The sequence below is a fragment of the Tigriopus californicus genome, chromosome 10, assembly GCF_007210705.1.
Source record: "Tigriopus californicus strain San Diego chromosome 10, Tcal_SD_v2.1, whole genome shotgun sequence".
Taxonomy (NCBI): Eukaryota; Metazoa; Arthropoda; class Copepoda; order Harpacticoida; family Harpacticidae; genus Tigriopus; species Tigriopus californicus.
The window spans coordinates 6,518,640-6,537,330 of NC_081449.1; the positions used below are offsets into that span (position 1 = coordinate 6,518,640).

Sequence of the window (18,691 nt, forward strand, 5' to 3'; positions counted from 1 at the left end):
ATCCATGAAAGCATCATTTAGCACTGCATTATCATAAACTGTCACGGTTTCACTAATTAACATGCATAAAAACGACTTTTTAGCCAAAAAAGATGCTTTTCGACTTATTTTTCCTTCCTTAGAATTTCCTATTTCTACAATAAACTTTTCAAAACCTTAGAAAAGTCTTTTGCCGAATATTGCGACTTGAATCTTGGTTTTTAGTACCTCTTCAGTATTGAAAAGTACCCCAGGGATCTCCCAAAATTTGTGCTGGCCTCGTCAGAAAGCTGTTGCTCCAATGCACCAATATTCAATAATTCTAAGCAGTAGTTGCTCGGTCAGCTAATGTTGTCTATCAGTGAATTGAATTTCTGGTCGGTTGTCCACTTTTCTTATTAAATTTTAGTTTCCCCGCCTTTGCTCTTTCAACAGTCCTGAATTCCTGACATTTCATCAATTGTTTTAAGGGGTTGACTCATCTTTTGCAATGTTCACCACTTTCTAAACAGTTGTCAAAGAAATTCTAGCATTTAACAAAGCGCTTGATTTTAGGGTCATTTGTCTGGTTGATGGCCCACCAACCCGATATCAAATTTTTTTCGTCTTCATAGATCAGCTTTGTAGATAAATTTGAAATATGAATAAACCGTATCCTATTAAGGTTAATAGCTATATCAGTTAAGATAAAACAAATCACAGTTTGAACAATCACGAGGAAATAAGTATGATTTTACTTCACTTTGGAAGTGGCAAAAACCTTTGGGACGCCCTGTAAATATGAAAAGTTCGGATTGGAGGGGATAACTTACAGACTCACTGAGAGCAGTCTCACTTTTCATTTTCAGTTTTTGGGAAATATGTTCGTAGAGAACATGCAGGAATTTATCTTCCAAGATTCCTTGCGAAATATCACCTCAATCATTGAGAATGACAACTCATACCTTTCATTTCGATAGTACTGGGTTTGCATTCCCAGTAACACTTGAAAAAAAAGTAGGAAAGAATCCGAGATCTTCTGTGGTTGATGTCATGCTCCTTTTTGGGGAACAAAGCAATGTGAAACAAATCATTTGGAAATTCAGCCCAAAAAGATCCATTCCCCGAGCTGCTAACGACCATGGTCGTTAGAAGATTGAAGACTTTGAGAGGTTGAGCAAAGACAATTAGAAAGTAGCGTCAGATGCCTCTCCGTCACTCTGTCTCCTTTGGATTCATCCACCCAAAGAGATATTAGGCTAGGGAATACGATGTGAAGAATACAGAGATGAAAATAACGTCAAATAATATGAACCTTCAATCCATAGCCCTCAGCCCTACCAATTTGCGTTTTTCCCACATCTCTTCTTCCTTCTCTTCGTTCGTTTCCATCTGATTGTGGGCTCCCTTCCAGCTGAACGTCTCCTAGTGGTCCACGTCAAGTCCTCTTCCTTGAATCCAGCCTGTCCGGTCATCATCACCCAGCCTAAAACAGCCGCTCTCCTGCCCGTCGGCCCAAGAGCTGAGTGTCAATATTTCCCCTTAGTAAGAAAGAAATCCGACAGAAAGTTCTGCTTGTGCCGATTTCATTAGTCCCGGGATTTTGAAATCTCTCTCGATCATGGATTTTCTCCGATCGATTCCCACCCACATGGTAAGTGTTTGAATGATTGGACCATATGGCATGATCTGTCTGTTGTTAATGAGTGGTTTTTGGATAGGATTTCGAGGGTCAGGCTCGGGCCGAGAATCTGTCGCGGATCATCGTGTTCCTCTTTGGCATGGTCGGGCTCGTTTGGGGATACATCATTCAGCAATTCTCTCAGACTGTCTACATTCTCGCCGCCGGATTGGCTTTGTCCATCTTGGTAAGGGAACCGCAATCAATGATATCTATGAGTAGAATATTCGGCTCCAGACATTCAAATTATCCCCTGCATGTCTATGGCTTGTCCTTGTAAGGCCGGCCTTCTCCTATCGAGTCGTGGGCAATGATATCCGAAATGGATCACAGTGCGTCTCCAATGGAGAGGCCTGGCTTTTTCCCCCCCAAACTAGTCTTGAGAGCGAAGTGGTTAGAATGCGTGCAGCCTTCAGACTTTTATTGGGCGAATGGCTATTGTAGAATGTCGTAGAAATGTACAGAATAATCAGGGTGAAATGATGTCCGTTGTAATGGCAACCAATGTGTAATAGTTCATTGAGTGCCCTTGTCTAAGTACAATTACGACAACACGTGAGGCATAGATGGGCGGATTTTTGACATTTTCAACACTTTCAGATCACCGTTCCTCCATGGCCATTCTATCGGTTAAAGAGTGTCAAATGGCAGAAAGCCCGACCAGACCCTGATGTGGCCGATTCCAAGTCTAAGAAAAAGAAGTAGAATCCTGGAATTAATCTATCCCTACAAGTGAAATAAATACGTTGACTCTTCGCCACTTATTTTGATCAGGCTTGTTTCTTTAGGACTTTAAAAACCGTTTTCGTTTGCCTTTCCCAGGGCATGTACTTAGAGCAAAGGAGATAATCGTAGCATCGCATATCATTTTGTAATTTGAGAGTAAAGAAGTGATCATCACACGAACTGCATGTATAGTTCAAAAAATATTCGCGGTAGGATTTACATAATAGTGCAGTTGGAGCGTTTTCAATCGCTGTCCATGTCTTCTTCATCATCATCCTCGACCTCATCTTCTTCATCCCCATTGACCTGCTCCTCATCATCCTCGTCGGAATCTTCATCCTCCTCTTCCTCGTCGTTATTGATCTTCCAATTGTCCTCGATGTCCGATGGAGGGGGAAGAAGTTCGTCCATGATATCCGACTGGTCATCCGACGAGTCATCCTTATATGCTGTAACGAATCATACATTAATACTTGCCATATGAGGTCAAGCTGGCTTCTAGTAATACTCACATAACAATGCCTCTTTGGCCACGTCCATGGACTTTCTCTCTTCCGGTTTCATGGTGATTTGCTTGGTGAGGATGTCCAGTTTGCCTTTCAGTTGAGCCAATGACGCGTAATGTCGGGTTCGCGCTTCCAACATGGCATAAACGGGTCCCAGGAGCTCTTGGCAATGGGCATTGCTCATTAGAAAAGATGTGTGATGTTGCAGGACCGATTTGAGCCATTTCGAATGCGAGCTATTAACCATTCCACGACCCTAATAATTCCGTCAAGTAAATTAGTATCGAAAGGGATGTCCAAGAGAACTTATTGTCGTCACTTAATCGGACAAAATATCCAACATTTTTGTGAGCATCACTTCAACCAAGACATTGAGCCATCCGGTTGACAGAGTGTAGATCAAGGTCTTCTTCAGTCAACTTAAATTTGATTTGACAATGAGAAAATTGAGGTACGAATGAATACCTTTCAGCTTCAAAGTCAAGAGTCAAAAAACTCTTTTTTTTTATGTGAGCTTTTTGAGAATCTGATTAGTAACATAGGACCGCTTGGTGAACTAAGAGGTTCCAAAGTCCGAACATAGCAAACCTACCTGGATGTAATGATGCAGTTCTTGAATGAGCGGGATCACGCCTTCGACGGGAAGTTTTTGCACCGTTTTGTCAATCATGTCCAAATCTGCGCGGTCCAAGACTGAATCCAAAATGCGCCGATCCTGGTTATGCAGCCCTTGGAGCAGAAGCTGAAGAACCGAATCTGTTCTTGGGGGGGTGGTCACGTGATCGGTTTCCTTGGACAGAAGGCGCAACCTACAGAGGAAACCATTTCAAGATTAATCAGTAGGCCAAAATTGGTCATTGCTCAAGCTCCAGTTCAATACCTATCAATCATGGGCAAGTCTTCAAGTTTGTCACTGACCGAGGTTTTCCGTTTTCTTAGTGTTGCTTTGGCCATGGAGGCACCTGGTCCAACGACCACAATATCCTTAGAAGAGGCGGAATCCGGGACCTGAGGGCGAAAAATATGATTTAGTCTATTAATTGAAGCGTTTTGATAACTACTTGACCTACCGTCACTTTTGTGCCAGTTGGGATTTGGGCGGGGGCGGTGTTGAGTGTGCGAATGAGACAAGTCACTTTTTCCAATTGATCGTAGTCACATTCTTCAAAGGCGGGACGAGAGTGGCTCCCATGGACGAGGAACACTTTATTCTCGGCCAAGGCAGCACCCAAAACGGGCAATGGTACTACCTTACTACCCGTTGATTTGTCCTTGCCCGTGGCCACCTAGAAAAAACGATCCTCATCATCACGAGTATACATGATCGGTGATCGATGTCATCCCGATCCTTACCTGAATGGTCAATTTGGGCTTAAGCAACTTGCCCTTCTTGCGTTTGCTTTCGGGGTCGAATTCGAAACAATGAAACATGCCACTGGCCGTGACACAGCCAATTCTAACCCCATTGCCGACGTCATCATGGTGGCTTGGACTCGTGCAAATGGCATGAACGGTCTCATTGACGTTCAGCGTCACTTCTGGATTGTCCTGCGACAAAATGTTCGCATCCAACTTCCACACCGACACAGTCAAGTCTTTCTCGCTTGAGCCACTGGCACACACGTAGGCGGATTCGGACGAGGTGAACACGCTCAAGGCCCGGATATCGCCCTGATGATCCACGAAGGTGTGGATAGGTTTTTGAGACTCGAGATCGATCCAGATCATCTGAGATTTGGAGCCCACGATCAGACTGGAACCTTGCGGGTGAAGTCGAATCGAGAACAACGAGGCTTTCTTGATGCCGCACTTAAACTTAGTGAACACGGCCTTGGAAATGGGAAATTGGCCAATGTAGCCGGCTTCGTCGCAAGAATAGACTATGCTGCCAGCGGTATTCCAAACCTAAAAAGAAAGACACACACACTCATCCTAGCAACACTTGCGCTCGGCGCCAAACCCGGATATCATAAGGTCGAAGGTCTGACTTACCAAATCATTGACCCGCGAGGCGTGGACTTTGGCCTCGTTGTGTTTGACTTGTCCGGATTGAAGCGAGTAGATGACAATTGAGCCATCAGCCGTTCCAATGGCCATTTGATCAAACTTGGCTCGGGCTCCGCCTTCCGAGCCGTCCACCCCATTCGACATCGAGGACAACGAACTCTTTCGCTTGCGATTTCTACAACATTCATGATAGAAATCAATGAAACATGGCTTAAGCTTATCATACAACGGTTGAGGACTGACTTTTTGGGCGACTTGGGGTTTTCCAGCGTCTCGGGTCGCCACGCCAAAGCGGTACAGGCTGCCGTCAGGTGCGACGTGGGCAGGAACTCGGCCTTGAGGGCGTTTAGACTGCGATTGAAGACTTTGAGTCGGCCATCGGGCGTGATGAGACCCAAATGCGAGGCCCGCTCATCGCCGGTGAAGCGATAGGGCTCGGCCGACCACGCGGAGGAGGTGGCAGTCGACCCACGCGTTCCCGTCTCCAGCATGGCGGCCGCCGGCATGGTTCAGATGTGACGGGGCGTGGGGCAGGAGTGGCACCGGGGTGATCAATCCGGACACACGCAACACGAGGATCCCAACGCGATGCTAAAGATCAATTCCCAATTGCTTGTTATGCCAGCCTTTCCACGTGCGGTCCACTTCAGGTTCAGCGTGATCACAGCTCGAGGGCAATTTTCATGATTATTGATGAGCGTGCCCATGGGCATATCCTTCAGTATGTACCGTTTGGTGTTGACCCATAGCGTACCCCATTTCGTAACACTATCCATGATGATCTTCATTATTGTATTGTGTGGCTTTAAAGGCACTTCAGTTCCTAGATCATCGTGCTTTATCCTGGACAGCGTTGGTTGTTTTTGTCACCCTGTCCATTGCTCCGGATTGGCCAAGAAAATAAACAATCCTGTCAATGAAGGTGACCAGTGACCAGTGACCAGTGACCAGTGACCACTTCACCGGCGATGAGTTCGAGCCATCAGACCCATCAGACGTCTGGCCCTCGATCAACATCATTCTCAAAGTTCGTAAAACATATGAATATACGCAGATGTGGCGTTTGGCCGTTCCATGTAATGTGTCGTCCTATAGGTTAAGTACCCAAGGGACCAACCCATGACATAGGGTTGTGGCTCGAAAACGCCTCTCATTCCTGTATGATCGCTCTCGAAGTGCATTTCCGTACCATGGATCGTCTCTCCATCGCTCATGTCGAATCCACTTGGGACTTTGATGCGGATCAACTGCGCGATTGCCTGCAATTTCATCCGGAAACCGAGTCGCCTTTCGAATTCGACCCGGAGCAAGACATCACCATGGATCATTGTTGCCAGTTCATCGGCGATTCCAACTCCTCCGAACCTCTATCCTTCACCCTAGGCCGACCTGAGGCCGACCTCAGTTCGATCAGTCGCGTCATCTTGGTCTCCGAGGCTCGCTGGGTCGAGATTTACCAATCCGATGGTCAATATCTTCAAAGTGCTCCCGGTAATCTCTTGCCCGATTCGGATGACGAGTTCAAGATCTATCTCATTGATCTGACCTTAAAGGCTGAGGCCGTGGATCGGCTCCAGTTCAAATGTATGGGCTTGATATCCCGGTCATGTTGGCTGTTGGCCTGCCATTTGATGCTGAAGGCCCAGAGCCCAGCCCAGATCAGCTCGTCGACCTTTGATTGTCAGCGGATCAATGATATGTTAGAAAACCTGGAGTTGTCAGATAAAGCTTTAGCGTTCAAACGTGTTTTTGAGACGATGCAGTCCTCGGGTGCGGCTGGCTCTGGCCCGTTGGGCGGGGTCTTGCCTCCAATCATGTCGCTCGCTCAAATGTCCCGTGTCAATGACACTATTGTGCAATCAGTTAATAATAGTGCGGCAAGTGATGGGACTCGGGGGTCTGAGCTGACCGAGGATGACCCATTGAAGGCCATGGAGTTGAGAATCATGAGCCGCATTGAAGCCGTCAAACGAGAACAAGATCGCAAATTGGAGGAAATTTTAGAACGGTTACGGATATTGACCCCAACGGTTAAGCCAGGGGATAGTGACAATGTCAAGAATAAAGGGGAATGAATGACTATGTACGGCACACGGTTGTCTAGTTTTTTGAAAGACTGCAAATGAATTAAAAGTAACGGAATGATCACTTTCAGAAGTTATAGAACAACATTTCCTCTGTGAATTAGGCGTGACGCTCACCCACAGAATTCTTTTTGCGAACTTCTTTATCGCTAGTGAGAATGTAATCCCTAGCAATTCAAGAAGGGAAAAAACATTCTTATTGAATGATAAAGTCGTACTTATATGATACCTGACCGACCATCGAATTCAAGCCGGAAGTGGCTAGCCTTTGAATGCGAGTTCATTTGTAATAAGCAGAGGAAAAGATATTGCAAATATCCATGATTATCGTAGAAATTTGATGTTGGTGCAATGTCTAGCAGATTAACAGCCAGGAAATTGAAGCTCGGAATCCACGGCAGAATCATTCAAAGGAACAGCTACCTGCAACGCATCTCGAGAATGTTGGATTTGAATGTAAAGGAAAAAATGATGGTTTCTTTCCTAAAATAGCTGGACGTGTTAAAAAAAATTCATGTTCAAAATGTGTTGCGTTGGACCATCTGATGATCCTGCGATTTTAAAAATTGTGCGTTGTTGCCTCCAACAAACACTACTCGTCATCTAGTTTGTATATCATCTCGAAAAGCCCATGGACCAGAAATATAACTGGGCTGTGTAGGGATAATACTCCTCTAGGCCTGTTCTCAATGCTGAATGAAGATCATCTGACCAAAGCTGCTGCTCGTGTAGATCAAGTTTCGCTCGCGTAATCCGACTTTTTTAAGCTTGCCAAAGCCGTCCCCTTGACTCTTGAACACACCCACACTGTTCCTTTAGATTCAAATTCCAATCGCTCGGCATTGGCAGCTAAGTTCTATTGATTTTCATATTTGCCGTACGAGTACGTTCAATTTTTCTTCTTAATTTACCACCTCTCTTTGCGTGTAGAGCCGGGCTTGCATGTATGCATGACACACACGTAACCAATCTCTCGATTCCCGATGCAGTCTTTGCAGTGGCCACAGCTTCCAACTGTTGCTGTTGTTGCTGTTGTGGGGCATTTCAACACTCGCTCACTCTCACTGTATGTAGTCCAGTGTGTACTCGGACGGAATCGAACTTGTGTAAGATTGCCGAGAACGGCTGTTGAATTATAGATTAGTCTAACCCGACTCGATCCCTGAAGTACTGAAGTACTTGTGCGATAATCAATAAACCATCTTGGTCGGATTGAATCATTCACCTCGTCTTCAGCCAGAAAGCCCGTGCCTTGCTTGAGTGTGAAGCCATTCATTTGCATGTCAAGCCGTGATCCCTCGTCGGTCTTTTTTGCCACTGCCTCCCATCGTAAATCACCGGGACCATGTCGTTCTTCCGCAATGCCGTCTGGTTCTGCAAAGGCCTGGGCGAATATACGCAAAGTGGCTACTTAGCCGCAGCCAAACATTTCAAGCCCGAGGATTTGGACGTCAATTGTCAAGGCAAATCCTACATGATCACGGGGGCCAACAGTGGCATCGGGAAACAAGTAAGCACACCAAGGGTGTAGATTAAGAAGCAGCGAATTTGGCAGGGTTTTTTTTTTGTTGAAGGCGGCTCTGGAAATTGCCAAACGAGGCGGGACCATTCACATGGTATGCCGCAATCCGACTGCCGCCGAAGAAGCCAAGACCCAGCTGATGACCGAGAGCAAGAACGACGACATCCATGTCCATATCTTGGACATGTCCGAGCCTCGAGACATCTTGAGATTTGCCGCGGAATTCACCCAAAGATTCTCGTCACTCAACGTTTTGGTGAACAATGCGGGATGTATGGTTAATACTCGAGAGGTACAGTTGGACCACCAATCAGAGTGAACTTGGTTTTACCCGCAATGCTTTAATGAAAGAAAACATGTTTGTCGTCATCTTAGATAACCGAGGATGGCTTGGAAAAGAATTTTGCTACGAATACGGTGGGGACGCACATGATTACCGAGGCTTTGATTCCGGCTTTGAGTAAAGCCGAGGATCCCCGGGTGATCATTGTGTCTTCGGGGGGCATGCTGACCAAAAAACTCGACTTGAGCGATCTCCAATCCGAAAAGATGAAGCCTTTTGACGGAACAATGGTGTACGCACAGAATAAACGTCAACAGATCGTCATGGCCCATAAATATGCGGAGAAACATCCCAAGATTCATTTCTCTACCATGCATCCAGGTACGGTTCATTTATTTATCCATTTATTTATCCATTTATTCCATAATATCTCAAAGAGGGACTGTACGTTTCGCGGATAAGGGCTTTGGGAATATTCGCTCAGTCAGTACCTAATATGTAAACATTTTGTTGTCGTAAATCGTCCATTATTTCTTATCAGCAGAAGTAGTGACAACACTACTACGCATTTTTTGGAAGCTGGAAGATTCGTTTTCCACCATCGATTTTCTGATAACTGACCATGATGAAAATAATCTCCAGATTTGCATTTGAGCTTGCTTTTGGACTATGTATAGACAATGTTATGCTTTGTCATTCTCCAAGAATATGAAGTGAAAAAAATCAAACAGGTCTAACTAAGATTATCTAACTACGCCGACATTACTCATTGACATCAAAATGACATAAAGACTATTTTGATGAACGGGTTTGTTAGAGCTTCCAAAAAGCCAATCTTTCTCGAGCAATGTCGTTTTTTTTCTCTTTTAGGTTGGGCTGACACACCCGCTGTTAGGAGCTCAATGCCCGAGTTTTATGAAAAAATGAAAAATCGTCTCCGGACAGTTGAACAAGGTGGAGATACTATCGTTTGGCTGGCTGTGGCTGGTGACGCGTCCAAAGAAAAATCCGGATCGTTCTTTCAAGACCGGAAAGTGACGAGTGAGCACCTGCCTTTGGCTTGGACCCAATCTAAACCTGAGGAAGAGGAGCAACTGATGGGAATTTTGAATGATTATTACCAACGATTCAGTTCTTAGAGCGGAACTCCATCCATTCGCACCCGTCAATTCATGATTTTTATTGATGTCACTCCCTTGATTTTTCCCATAGCGTCCATGTCTGCAATAAAATTTAGATAGTATTCTTGGATGGTTTTGGTTATGTTTATTTCTAAGTTCATTTGAATAGGCTAAGAAAAGCTAGTTGAAAAAAATGTAATAAACACAACTCGGAAATCATATGTTACACATAGTAGTTTATGTAAACGAGGGTATTTATTTCCAACGGATAAGCAACCAATCCACACCATGAAATGGTTAGACGAGACTATATTTCTTACATAATTTACTCCTTTATCTATTCATATCAATCATGTAAATCGATCCAAGTATCCCGGTTTGATTTTGTTATAAATTCATGGGATGGGCTCAAGTCTGTTTGATTGATCTATTTTAGATGAATACGCTTGGAGTCTCGGTTTTTCTATAAACTGGTGTCATAAAACCAGTATGTTGAAGTTTGAAGTGAGATTTAAAACTAAAGATGTTCAATCAAAACTTCCTCCCAGGTCTAGATTTGGTCAGCCTGATCCCAGCTGACAAAATGCTTATCGACGTTCCTCGGCCACCAGCCTTATCTCACTCATCCCCTTGCCACCGCCACCACTAGCCTGATCCAGAACGATACGCATGTCCAATTGCCTCGGGCAGACTGAGCGAGGCCTTGGGCGGCCCTAGCGCAATCCCAAAGAGAGCTTAACAAGTGTTGCCTCATTTGATAAATCTTTCCAATCTGAGGTTAATTTTTGTGGCATGTTTTCGCGACAAAATATGTCACGAGGGTCACGAGACTATTTTTGATGATGAACAAGTGCCTATGAGTAAAAAAATATTGTTTTTAATTCCTTATGGAGCCATTAAAAAGTTTGGCTTGGTCCTGGATTTCTGCTGTTAACCAATATTTCCCCTATTTTCCTCTATCGGTTATTAGCTAACCACAGACATGAATGCATAAGTGGTAGATAGCCACATTCTTGAGTACGATCCCACTGATTTACGAACTTCCCGAGATTGGCCTCAGATTGGGGGCTTCGTATGGCAACGCTAAGCGTATTTGCACGCACCTGGTTCAGTCGTTGCGTGACAGCTGAAAAGGTAGCGCGTGTCTCTCTGACTGACTGTTCAGTCAGGTGGGTGGCGCTCAACTCTTACCCTGACGCGCACGTTCCTCGGATTCAACTCATTTGAGGCGTTGGGCTAGAGCCAAACCCGCCTCATCGATTGATTTTGAGCCGTGAGGCGCTCAGGCCGGTAACTCCCATGGAATGATTCAAACGCCGCCGGTCATTGGCGAGTCTTCAAGGAGGGTGTGGACAGCATGGCCATGACCGAGCTGAACGAGACCATTACCCTGGAGAGTGATGAGAGTAAGCCGGAGCTGATTCAAACCGGAAACGCCGTGCCCCACCCCCTGGTGCATCCGGTTTGGTTGTCTCCTGATCTTCTACGTCGTACTCAGAATGCCATCTTGAGCCAGGTGGATCGGCCTCGAGACTCCCCGGCCTTGTCCTCGTCACAGGATTCTGATGAGTTGGAGGTGTTGGCTGAACACATCCGGGTTCGGCCCCGATTTAGTTATGTCAAGTTGCCGGAAAATATCCAATCTAATTTGTTTGAAGCCATACAAGAGGCGGGATTCACGCAACGCGAACAAATCTTAGAGCAACTCAATCTGGTGATGGATTTGATCAGCGATCTCAAACATCCGGTAGCACGCTCGGCACTGCCCGCCTTCATCATGAACTCAATGGTGCGCTTGGGAAAAGTGCACTGGCATCAAACAGAACAGCCGTCGGATTCTGGACGACGGGCTTCTGGGCCCGCCCAGTTGATGCCACCTCGTTGGACGGATAATAATGCGCGATCCACCAAGCGGAAGCGCTCAATGCCTCAAAAGCTGGTCAAATCCCGGGACAGCCCGGCGGTGTCGATTCCGCCGACGCTCACTAGCCCAGGTCCAAGGGGGGCTGATGTAGGTGAACTCACGATCACGCCCGTGTCATCGCCCGAGAACGGGTCGATGTCGTCGGGCATGGCCAAACCCGTGACGCCTAGCCGACCGACGGACGGCTCTTTAGGATCCCAGGGTAAAGATGGTACCTCAGTTGCGGCTGAAACGGATCAACTGCTGGCCTCTGTGATGGTGGTGCCAACCCACTCAAAACTTCCCCCAAGTCAGCCGGTCAGCCCGTTCCAGAACTCGTTCCAGGCGTTTATTCAATCGCCCACGTTTCAGCAAAACATGGCTCAAATCGCACCCTCTCCAGTGGAACGACAGCTCTCACCCAGCACACCGGCCCCTACGCCTGCCTCCAAACCTGCACCGAAGAGACGAACTAAATCGGCTACCGCCCGGTTAACCGCAACCGCCAAGGGACCCCTGTCTAAGATACCCCTTAGTCTCCATGGTCCCGGAGACTTGAATGGTGCTGTGACTATTTCGAAGATTGCTTCCCCTAATCGAGTTTCGATCCATGTAGGTTCTACCGCAGCCCACGGTAAAAAGAAGCGACCCTCCCAAAGACCTAAATTGTTGGCCAACAATGAATTCATGAAGAAAGTGGCCAAGAATTCGAAAGCCACCAATAAGAAGATAAAAACCTTGTCAGAGATCCTGAATAGCTCCACTTGTCCGGAAACGCCCCAACCGCCCAATCTGCCTCAATGTGTTTCTCCCTCTTGTGAGCTTCCAGCTCAATCCATGCCCACTCCTACCCCGATGAACAACACCCTGGTGTTCAACTTGGATGAAGCGAAGGGCTTGTCAGACCTTAAAGCCCGCATAAAGGAAATTCAAAACTCCGGCTCTTCAGCCGTGCCAGAAACACCCAATTCGGTCCCAAAAAACATTGTTCCTAAAACATTGTCATTAGCTCCGTCCGCAACACAGAATCGGTCCAAGTCTATCTCCCCGGCGAAGAAACATGGCCATGTCAAGAAGAAACACAACGAAAAGAATTGTCAAAAAGAAGATATTGCCTGTTTCATCAAAGATTTAGTTATCACGAACGCTTCGGAGAACAATGGGCTATCATTCGTATCTGTAGACATCTTTCCCAGGCTGTTCTCTGACTTCAGTGTGAATTTGCCTCAACTCTTTAACGTGATTTGCGATCTCTATTCTCAAGGTATGAATCACTTCCAGTTCCAAGGCTGGGCTTTATCCCAAGTGTCAATCAGTGTAGCCAAAGTGATCTTGGAATCTCTGGGACGAGTACCGCAAACCCTTTACGAACATTTTTGTGCCTTCGATTCCACCAAGCCCCTCGAGGCCTCGGGAACTGATAGCCCCAGTAAGACCAAAATTCACGAGTTCCATGATCGCCATGAGTACCTTGAAACTTTAGGCTTGTGCACCGTTCAAAGGGCTCGCGAACTATCGGAGGCCATCAACTCGAACAAACGATCATTGCGATCGGCTCGAAGGTCGTCAGATCAGAGCTCCTCCGAAGGTAAATCTCGTCCCAGTTCTCGGGCCAGCGAACCCGAACTAGATTTGATACATCGCGTTTCAAACTCGGTGTCGCTAAAGGAGCTTTGTTCCGGTCAACTCAAACCCATGTTCAGAGTCAACCACGTCATGTCAAACCCTTCCGTAGAATGCGGAGCCGAATTGATCAATAGCAAGAAGCCTGCCGTTATTAACGGTAGGAAAAGACCTCTGAACCAAAGTTCAAAAAGCCTTTCCATCAACAACAAGGATGCTTCGCTACCCGTTGGGTGGACCATGATCCGTCGTCCCCGTCCTGGAACAGCCAAATTCGAGGTATCTTACCAATCGCCGACGGGTCGACGTTTTGCGTCTTTGGCCTCAGCCTTGAATAACGTTAGAAAAATGCAAGACACTCCAATGAGAAAAAGCACGGTCAACGACTGCCCCAATGATTCGCCAAATAATTCGCCAAATGATTCGCCTGTGATTGATGTGAGATTGCTTCCTCAAACCAAAGAGGTAACGCTCCATGTGGAGTCGAGCAACACTTTAATCCAAGATAAACGAGTGACCTCACGAGCAAGAGAGTCCACCAAGTTAAGACCCCAAACAAGAACAGTGAATGGGATTCGTCCGGCTAGGAAATTCGCTGGTAATCAAGTTCAATTGCGGGAGGTCATGGTCAAAACTGGCGGCGATGACGATAGCGAGGAAGAACCCAAGAAGAAGAAACCAAGACTGAGCAAGTCCAAGCGATCCTCGTCCACTGATCAGCAACAGCAAGTGAGCCCCGAGTTCCAATTAGCCGGAATTAAACTTCCCCCTCATTTGGAAGCCGGTGGATGGTTCACTTCCAAGATTGAGGCCCTGAAATATGTGACAGCAACCTCAGAGGCTGAGCCGAGAGGCCGCACATCGGCCGATTACACGGCTCTAGAATTGGAGGATGAAGTGCTGAGGGCTCAACTCCTCGCTCCCGTTCAATCGGACAACAAGAAAGATGGGCGAATCTTGGTTAAGCATTGGGGCAAAACCGTGCTTGATGTGATTGAGCTTCGCCAATGGAGAACTAAGATCAAGGCTAGGCGCAAAGAGTTATCGATTGGCTCGAAAGATGACCATCTAGATGAAAACGGCTGCGGTCAAATGGACAAGGATGTCATCCAAGACGCTACCACGAAGGCCATGTCTCCGGTGGAGCGCCTCAAGGCGTTATACTCACACCTTGAAGGTGTATCAAAGTGCTCCGAATTGCCCCCTGGCTGGGCCAAACGAACCACAACTACCTCTAAAAAAGATGATCGCGACTCGGTTGAATTGGAGGTGACATATGTCCACAAATCCGGTCACCAAGTGGAAACTCCCTTAGGAGCTTGGCAACATTTCCACCGCTCGAACATTAAGAATCAATCTGTGAAACACTAAACCTCTTTTGACGATTGGTGAATTCGTTTTTAAATGTTCTCTGTAATCCTTGATTTTCTGTGGTTTATTGAGCTCACACGTGTTGCCATACAAGGCTAGAATAAAATTTGACAAATCCCGATGCAGTTTAGATTATTGATCTTTCTTTATTAATTTTGCTTGAATTAAGGCCCTCCAATCCTTGTCAGACATGACGATGACGAAGAGTGTAAGGAAGAATAACATAATCCCGACCGTTAAATGAATAACGGACTCCTTTACAGTTGGCTTGTATATGAAATGTTCTGATATTTGGCAAATTGCACCCGATGCAAATAGAGTTAGGAGCACCTTCCCTTTAGGAACCAAGTCTTTTAAGGGATTTACCTTTGTTCCTACATGACGCCGATGTATCACTCTGAAGTTATGGACAATTCTCATGCTTAAGTTGCACATATTCGCCAGAATGAAGCCAACTGGGCCGAACATATTAGCGAATCCCCACGCACAGCTCAAGAAAATCACGGACATCACTGCCATCCAGTAGTTATACGTTGACACTGATTCGGCACTCATCACATTGAAGGCGTAGCATTCGCTGATTCCGTTCAAGGCCAGGAAAATAATATAAAAACAGTGACTTCGAAGTAAAATGGGTCCAAGGCCGTCACTCAATAAAGTACCTCCATAGAGATGAAGGAGCAAATGCGAATACGACATGCCAAAGGTCACAATCACCATTCCAAGGAGGATTAGACCTTTGAGCAAAAGATTGAGATGCCGGGAAGGAGCCTCTTCTTGGGGCATTTCAGCCTTGAGTTTTCGACTCACCGTCTGACTGAAGTACAAATGAGCACTCTCTTCCAGTTTGACGAAAAACAGTCTGGCCGGGATCGATCCAAGATTGGCAATGACATCATAAATACCCTGTTCGGACAAGGTCATCAAACTAAACCAGGTGAACACGTACTTCTCGCCTTCCGTGAGGAATTGTTTGAAGAAACCTTGTTTGAAGAAGCTACTGGAAAGAGTCAATCGCGAATGATCGACATTGAACCGCGAGACATCCGGAAGAAACTCTCTCATGGATCGAAATGGCATTTCGTCTCCATCATCTTGTTGTATCACATACGAAAAGTACACCAAATGACTTGCTAAGAACACGGAGCTCACCAGGATCGAGGCCAATCCAATCCACAATAGACGATCCTCATCTTTCGAAATAAATGTAATGACCAATCCTTGGACAAAGGGCGTGGCACAACCCCAAAAAAGATCGACGGCACTGCGGAACTTGATATGCATGTAAGCTTGTCCAACGATGAAGAACGGTTCTGAACATAGTGTGATAATCACACTGGCACAAGTCAGATAGACACACTTGACGTACGAGTTCACCAGGGCCCATTGCGGCAATTCTAGTACATAGATCCAAGTGTAGCCGAGCACAAGGGACAGGATACACCCCAATGGCACGGACAGCCAGGTTAGATTAATGATGCCCCGCCAATGTCCGTTTTTTGGGCGGGTTAGACACGCCTTGCGAAATGCCTCTCGACTCAGGAACAATAAGGTATCGAAAAGCAGTAACAATCTCACGCCAAGACCAAGGATTTCGCTTCTCTGGTGCCGAAGCACATAGGCATTGATGCCAAAGGTGAAGATCCTCACGGCTATCGAGGACAAGATGGTCAGCCACGCATTTTGAATGCTCTTTTGAAGCACGTGATCTTTGTTGTGGGCCATTCTAGAAGTTGAATGTAGCCTTTAAGGTGTCTTGGAAATATTGAGCAAAAAGGTCAGGCTGGCCAGGAGTAAGAGGCCTTAAGGAACTCGGGTCGAAAGATTCGATGACCTCGACCAAAGTCTCGCAATGGCAATAATGACAGTGGCCTTCATTCGCGAGCTTCTCTGCCAATTCAATCTGATGATTATCCATCAACGCCTCATTCACCACCACGATCAAAGGCTTTCGGCCTTCTTCCAAGACTTCCAAAGAAGTTCCAGCTCCGGCATGAGCTATGACCAGGTCCGCTTGTGCGATATCTTCCCTCAAACTTGGCTTGTAGTCGTACACTTCAACATGAAAAGGCAACCCTAAAACATGAAAAACATCTACTAATTTTTCATTCACATTTCTTTAAGTTAACAAAACTATACTTTGAAGACTCTCGAGTGTACTTGATGCCACGACAGATTGGCCTTTTTGAATGATCAATTTTTGACAGCCTTTTTCTTGCAGAGCAGCCAAAGTGTTGGAATCGAGGAGAGTATCGATGAGCCTTTGGAATTGGGTGGTTCCCACGGTTACAAATATATCGCCTAACATGACCTCAAAGGATCGACGAATGCATTGATCGAGTTCATTCCTTTTTCCACGTCCTCTGGCAGGGATTCTGTTTTGTTTGGAAGGCTTTATCGCCATCTGAGATCGGCGGGAGTTTCAAAGTAATTAGTACAAAAAGCATGGAATAATTCAAATTTCTTCGTCATTTGTATTTCGGTGGAAGCCAGTTTAGTTTGAAAACAGAGTATCCAGGTTGGGGCATAGAGCTAGTATCATCCCCCAGTCTGTTAAAAGGATATCCGTCACAGGAGTCAAGATTTCACTCATGAACATCATGTTTAAGACTAGGGAAAGGGTGGCGTCTAGTTCGGAATCCACCTGGAATCAGTCTTGAGGCTCTCATGCTGAGAATTTATTTGTCCAATGCTTTTTGAACGGCTTCGAGAAGAACGGAGGGCTCCGGGAATTTCTCGCGACGGGGCGGACCTCGCTTCAAACCCGACCAGACAGTCATCTTTTGTCCGTCGTCGCGAGTGATTTCGATTTCAAAGGCCCCTCGAGGGGGCTTTTTCCCGTCCAAAGTGGCGTTTAGTTCGGTTGCCAAATCCTGGCCTTCAGGCAGCCAAGTCTGGACGGACGAAAGCGCAGCGATCTGCTCGCTGGCCTTCGTCTTGAACACGCGTCAGGAGGTGCAATGGGTGATTGCCACCTACAGAGACGTGAAGGGAGGAATTGGGGTTCGTTATCCGAGATCTTACGCATGCCTTTTGGGTCAATGACAGTTTAGTTCATTGAGAAAAACAATGTTCCTTAAGTTTTTTTTAAAGTACGTCTTCCTTAATAACACTAGCGGTTAACATCAAATCTAAGACATATTAATCTAGTTTCAATCCTGGTCATTCCAGACCAAAGTTAAGTGTTAGAGCCTTGGAAGTCCTTAAATATCTAGGTTTAGAACTTTAGATTATTTCAAATTCATTCAGAACCTTGGCCAATTTGTGTTTGGTGTCCAAAGGTTTCAAATGGTCCTGGGCCGTCTCTTTCAAATCCAAGAATTTGGAGGCTGGAGCCGCTTTGAGCGCTTTTCCTTGGGTCTTGATCGCTTGGGGTTTGGTCTTGGCCGGCGGGGAAACCTGGGGGACAACGCCATTGGCCTGATTGGCCTTGGCCGTGGCCGTGGCCGATCGGGTAGCGCGCGGCATGTCTTGCGTTTGGCTTAAATCTGGAATGAGATGAATCAGCTGTCGACATCCAATTTCGCGGGTTTTCTGGAATCGTCATGCCCGATCGATTTACGATAAACGTTATTCTCCACCGATTAGTTGGCGGTGCTTATTTTTAAATTTGTGACAAAATGTTAAAAGGTTTACATAGAGACTTTAAGGGTTATCAGTATCATGTTAGGTTAGGTTGGGTTAGGTTAGGTAAGGTTAGATTAGGTTTGATTAGGTCAGGTTAATGTTTACAAAAGTAGCACCGCCAACTAATCGGTGGAGAATAACGTTTACCTCGATTATGTTCATCATGCGGAAAGTCATGGAACTTCTGGCCAGGTATCATGAGGCTGTTAGCAAGGCCATGGCAAAATTGATGGTCTTGATACTCTTCATTCTTAAGCCAAATAATGGTACATTTATGAC

General features: G+C 46.0%; 7 protein-coding genes across 7 annotated transcripts; 3 read left to right on the forward strand and 4 right to left on the reverse strand.

Moving 5' to 3' along the window:
* The first annotated feature begins 1,425 nt into the window (after positions 1–1,425).
* LOC131887965 (signal peptidase complex subunit 1-like) lies at positions 1,426–2,403 on the forward strand. Its single transcript, XM_059236716.1, has 3 exons — positions 1,426–1,612; positions 1,680–1,826; positions 2,240–2,403. The coding sequence occupies exons 1-3, from the start codon at positions 1,580–1,582 to the stop codon at positions 2,342–2,344; spliced, it is 285 nt and encodes a 94-aa protein (XP_059092699.1). The 5' UTR covers positions 1,426–1,579; the 3' UTR covers positions 2,345–2,403.
* Positions 2,404–2,491: 88 nt separating this feature from the next.
* On the reverse strand, positions 2,492–5,535 carry LOC131887962 (WD repeat-containing protein 43-like). The gene is made up of 8 exons (XM_059236712.1): positions 5,122–5,535; positions 4,864–5,053; positions 4,225–4,776; positions 3,942–4,157; positions 3,752–3,879; positions 3,464–3,680; positions 2,878–3,127; positions 2,492–2,814 (listed from the first exon to the last, which is right to left on the reverse strand). Exons 1-8 carry the CDS (start codon positions 5,382–5,384, stop codon positions 2,609–2,611), a joined length of 2,022 nt encoding a protein of 673 aa, XP_059092695.1. The 5' UTR covers positions 5,385–5,535; the 3' UTR covers positions 2,492–2,608.
* Positions 5,536–5,689: 154 nt separating this feature from the next.
* Positions 5,690–6,969, forward strand: LOC131887964 (uncharacterized). Its single transcript, XM_059236715.1, has 2 exons — positions 5,690–5,905; positions 5,974–6,969. The coding sequence occupies exon 2, from the start codon at positions 6,039–6,041 to the stop codon at positions 6,951–6,953; it is 915 nt and encodes a 304-aa protein (XP_059092698.1). The 5' UTR covers positions 5,690–5,905; positions 5,974–6,038; the 3' UTR covers positions 6,954–6,969.
* Positions 6,970–8,041: 1,072 nt separating this feature from the next.
* Positions 8,042–10,010, forward strand: LOC131887963 (dehydrogenase/reductase SDR family member 12-like; the record flags this gene model as incomplete). Its single annotated transcript, XM_059236713.1, is given in 4 exon segments — positions 8,042–8,472; positions 8,537–8,776; positions 8,860–9,148; positions 9,638–10,010. Coding segments are annotated over 4 exon segments (963 nt in total). The 3' UTR covers positions 9,907–10,010.
* A 4,821-nt stretch (positions 10,011–14,831) lies between these two features.
* LOC131889079 (protein RFT1 homolog) lies at positions 14,832–16,510 on the reverse strand. Its single transcript, XM_059238079.1, has one exon. It carries the CDS (start codon positions 16,508–16,510, stop codon positions 14,918–14,920), a length of 1,593 nt encoding a protein of 530 aa, XP_059094062.1. The 3' UTR covers positions 14,832–14,917.
* Position 16,511: 1 nt separating this feature from the next.
* Positions 16,512–17,465, reverse strand: LOC131889080 (UDP-N-acetylglucosamine transferase subunit ALG13 homolog). Its single transcript, XM_059238080.1, has 2 exons — positions 16,925–17,465; positions 16,512–16,861 (listed from the first exon to the last, which is right to left on the reverse strand). Exons 1-2 carry the CDS (start codon positions 17,187–17,189, stop codon positions 16,512–16,514), a joined length of 615 nt encoding a protein of 204 aa, XP_059094063.1. The 5' UTR covers positions 17,190–17,465.
* A 4-nt stretch (positions 17,466–17,469) lies between these two features.
* On the reverse strand, positions 17,470–18,589 carry LOC131889081 (uncharacterized). The gene is made up of 3 exons (XM_059238081.1): positions 18,560–18,589; positions 18,038–18,319; positions 17,470–17,760 (listed from the first exon to the last, which is right to left on the reverse strand). Exons 1-3 carry the CDS (start codon positions 18,587–18,589, stop codon positions 17,734–17,736), a joined length of 339 nt encoding a protein of 112 aa, XP_059094064.1. The 3' UTR covers positions 17,470–17,733.
* Positions 18,590–18,691: the final 102 nt, after the last annotated feature.